Here is a 4,212-nt window from a genome sequence, read left to right on the forward strand (position 1 = left end):
GTTTTGCTTTTTGCTTCTTTCTTTCTTTTTTGTTTGTCTCAAAACAATGTTTTCCTGTCCAGTGATTTTCATTGGAAAATAGTTTAAAAAAATCTTTTTGTAACCAGCATTTTTTGGGAAGAGAAATTTTTGAGTTCAGACTATCAACTGCTCTGAAACAGCATGGTCCATTATGAGGTGTGTGTGTGTGTGTGTGTAACACACAACATTTTTGTACAGAAAAATCATTGTGTATGTGTGTTATATATATATATATATATATATATATCATCCTTTGACATCCATTTTTTCCATGCACTGACCCATGTAAGCATAGAAAACTAGATATTAAAGTATAATGATGACTATATATATATAAACACATAGTGGAAGAGTTTAGAACCCGATGTAAGAATAGGTCTGTGTGTAAGAGAGAGTAAGTGTGTATTTGTGATGCATAATGAGGGCTTCAAGGCCTACATTTTAAAACAGTTTTTCCACAACTAGCCTTATACAGGAGACAACTAATGCTCAGTCAATGTTCATATGATAAAATAGAAGAAATGGCCATTTTACAAAAATACCTTAACCTCGTGAAAGAATTTTTGAGATTTGATATCTAGGATATATTCCAACATGTTCTAAATCCCACCTGCATACACACATAAACACACACACACACACATATAAAAGGAGGGGGAGAGAGAGAGAGAGAGAGAGAGTATAGTAGAAAGAAAGGATCCATATTTTCATCATCATCATCATTATAATATAATACAATTTTTGTAGCACCTGTGGAGAGTGTTAGAATATTCTGGATTTGGTCTGGTATCTTTGATTGATTCATTGATTGATTGGCGATTTTTAAATAGAAAAATCTGATTGATTGATTAGTATTCAATAAATCCTTGAAAGCATGTGTGTGTGTGTGTGTGCATGTTATGTTTATAGGAATGTGCGTATGGCCTGCCCATGTAGCAGCAGATGTATGCATCATGTGAGTGAGTGAATGCGACGAGTGTCTGAACCACCAAATCTGGTCACAACCTTTGCAAATAATCTGACAGTTCTGCATTTCAATGTAGCAGGGGCCCCTCCCCACAAAAGTTTGGTCCATTGTTGCTTGGCAAATCAACAATATACATCAAGTTAGTCTTAGTTTTACATTTCTCCTTCAATCACCTGTTCATTGTTTATGGGCATACACACACACACACACACACACGCAACAGTATTCTTATATACATTATACACACATGCACAATTAATTTTTTTCCCCCTCATCTCTGCCAGTTTGTCTAAATATTGTTCAATCGGCGTGGTAAAGGTGGTGCTTTGTCTAATCTGTACTCGGAGGATGGTACTTCTGGAGTGATAGGTGTGGTAGGAAATGTTTTGCGAGGTGGGAGTGGTGGCGGAGCGGTAATTTTGGACATGTCAATTACCTAAAAAAAACAGAGAGAGAAAAAAAACATGGTTAGCATCATCATCATCATCATCATGTTAATCCATCTTTATTCCCCTTATTTCAGCCTACTCGGAGACCACCTACCCTAAACCCTTCTGATATCAACCTACCAGAGACAGCCCTTGGTTCTAGGACACAAACTTCCTTTTTTCAAGAAGTCTAAATTTAAACCATCGACCAAAAGTTCATGTTAATTTATGTTCCAAATATCAGTTTAATAATGACGATATTATTTACATTATTTACATCTGACAGATATTTGTCCTCATCGTGTTTGTTGTTAATACATTTCAGCTGATATACCCTCCAACCTTCATCAGGTGTCTTGAGGAAATTTCGAACCTGAGTTCTCATTCTTAAGGTATTTTTCTATGTTATTATTATTATCATCAAATAATGTACATAATTCCTCATCTCTTAAATATAGAACTGTAATGATAATTTTTCACTAAATTCTTCAAACTTAAATGCAACAAACACTGTGTATTTGAAGAGAAATATGGTAAGAACGGGTGACATTAAGAACACTCATTCCAGTTGAAATCTCAACCAAAAATTGTGTTATTTCAAGAATTAAACAATAAATAAGAGTTATATCATAGTTGAATAATATTGACTGTTAAAAACACATGTATACTGTTTATCTTTTATTTGTTTCATTTTTAGTCAAATGAATTGAGCCCAGTACTATTTTGTTTTCTTGGTCTATTTTGTTGAACTGCTAAGTTACAGGGCTGTAAACACACCAACACTGGTTGTCAACAGACAGACACAAAATCTACTCACAAGGCTTTGGTCAGCCTGGAGAAGACAATTGCCCAAGGTGCCATGTTGAACCTGAAACCAGGTGGTTGGGAAGCAATGTTCTTAGCCACACAGCCACACCTTCACCTACATAAATTGAGGCGTTAAGGGGCCAAATCAGTGGGGAAGCAGGAGAAATTACTTATAGAGAGATCAACTTTGCTTTTCATTATTCCAGGATTGATCAAATACCATAATCTCCCTATTTTTAGAAGATTTATTATTACACTGTTGCTTTCCACCAATTCTCTTGTTTATGTATTGCTACCTATCACTCCTCCTCCCAGACCCACACCTTATTTTCCTTTACCCCCTCCCAACCCAAATTCACTACTGACCCCCTTCCTCCGTCCACTGCATTCACTTCTATCCCCATCCCCCCTTTTTTCACCCACCCAGCCATCCTCGATCACCCATTCCTATTCTCTCTCTCTCTGTCCATCTAACACTTCATTGTCACCATCCATTCTTCATTCCTTTCCTGCTGGGGTACCCTTATATATATATATATATCTCTCCTCTTACAGCAAGACACATGTTCCTGTCCCTCTTTCCTTAACACCAGGCACAAAGGCCACTTCCCTCAGTACTTCACCCCTACTCAATCATAGAAGCTTCTCTTGTAAACTACTTGGGGACCTTACTAGTGCCAGTGCCATGAAAAAAAAAACAAATGGTCGGCATTAGGGAGGGTATCCAGGCATAGGAACTAATGCCAAAGCAGACATTGTAGTTCAATGCAGCCTTTTGGCTTGTTGAACCATCCAACCCATGCCAGCATGGAAGATGGACGTTAGATGATGATGATGATGATGATGAAGCTGACAGCTACTAAAGTTGCTAGCTGTATCACTATGTCATTATTTCCTCAAAATATATCTTAGATGTATCATAGGTTTTTCATCGCAATTGTTTCATCCTCTTAACGTCAACTTTTCCATGCCTGCATGGGGCAGATGGAAATTTGTCGAGGCAGATTTTCTATGGCCAGATGCCTTCCCCGTTGCCAACCTTCATTTATTTCCCAGTAAAGTAACATTTCCCCATGGCCAGACATGTTTTCATGGAAGACAGGTTCAAATGGCACTGCTTGTATGAAGACAATGCTCCTTTACAGCCATCACATGATGCCAAAACAAGGCTCACTAACAACACACACACATACCCATATATGTATATATATGACAGGCTTCTTTCAGTCTCCATCCACCAAATCTACTCACAAGACTTTGGCTAGCTCATTGCCATACAGTAGGAGTGAATCCAACACCAAGTGATTGGAAAGCAAGCTAGCATTCAGCTCTAACTTACAACTTAGTTCCCAGTGGAATCTCCTTGGTTGCAGTTTTTCTCTCCTTCAAAGAGTTTAGAGATACCGTTTCTGTAAATCTCCACTTACAGACAGACTACATGAAACCAAAAAGCTTAGAGGTACCACCAGTTGATGTAAATCTCCACTAATATAAGTTATATTTCCCATTTATATTTCTTCCATGAATTCAGTTCCAGATTTGTACCTGAATTGCATTCCATTTCATATACCTACCTTTGGTGTTTTTGGAGGAACAACAGGTGGTGCTTGTAATGGAGGACCATTGGGGCTGGCTTTCAATTTAGAATCTATAAAAAAAATAAAAACGAAAAAAATGTCAATAAAACAAGAATTAAACAAATGAAAAAAAAAGGGAAAATATAATTCTTTATTGAGATCTGATAATTTTTAAAAACTCAATTGCTTTTATTATAAATTAATTTTCTTTTTCAAAAGAAATATGTTTCATGAGGGGAAGTATTTTCCAAGTGAGATGAATTTTAAAGATGCTATTTGTGGCAGAGTTGGACTTAATTTAAAATCAACTCTCAAATCACCTTTACCTTTTTTTCAAAAACTTTTTACTTGCTTGAGTCATTGGACAGCAACCATGATGGGGCATCACCTTGAAGAATTTTTAGTTGAATGA

At 36.8% G+C, this 4,212-nt stretch overlaps 1 protein-coding gene across 11 annotated transcripts in view; it reads right to left on the bottom strand.

Moving 5' to 3' along the window:
• Positions 1-6: 6 nt before the first annotated feature.
• LOC106870442 (dedicator of cytokinesis protein 3) overlaps positions 7-4,212 on the bottom strand; it is a 274,705-nt gene continuing 270,499 nt past the window's right edge. For all 11 annotated transcript variants that reach the window (XM_014916529.1, XM_014916531.1, XM_014916528.1 and 8 more), the window contains 2 exons: positions 3,798-3,871; positions 7-1,424 (listed from right to left, as the gene is read on the bottom strand). In XM_014916529.1, the coding sequence (XP_014772015.1) occupies positions 1,278-1,424; positions 3,798-3,871 (221 nt within the window). In that variant the 3' untranslated portion in view covers positions 7-1,277. The remainder of the gene's footprint in view (positions 1,425-3,797; positions 3,872-4,212) is intronic.

The sequence above is a fragment of the Octopus bimaculoides genome, chromosome 6 (assembly GCF_001194135.2).
Source record: "Octopus bimaculoides isolate UCB-OBI-ISO-001 chromosome 6, ASM119413v2, whole genome shotgun sequence".
NCBI lineage: Eukaryota > Metazoa > Mollusca > Cephalopoda > Octopoda > Octopodidae > Octopus > Octopus bimaculoides.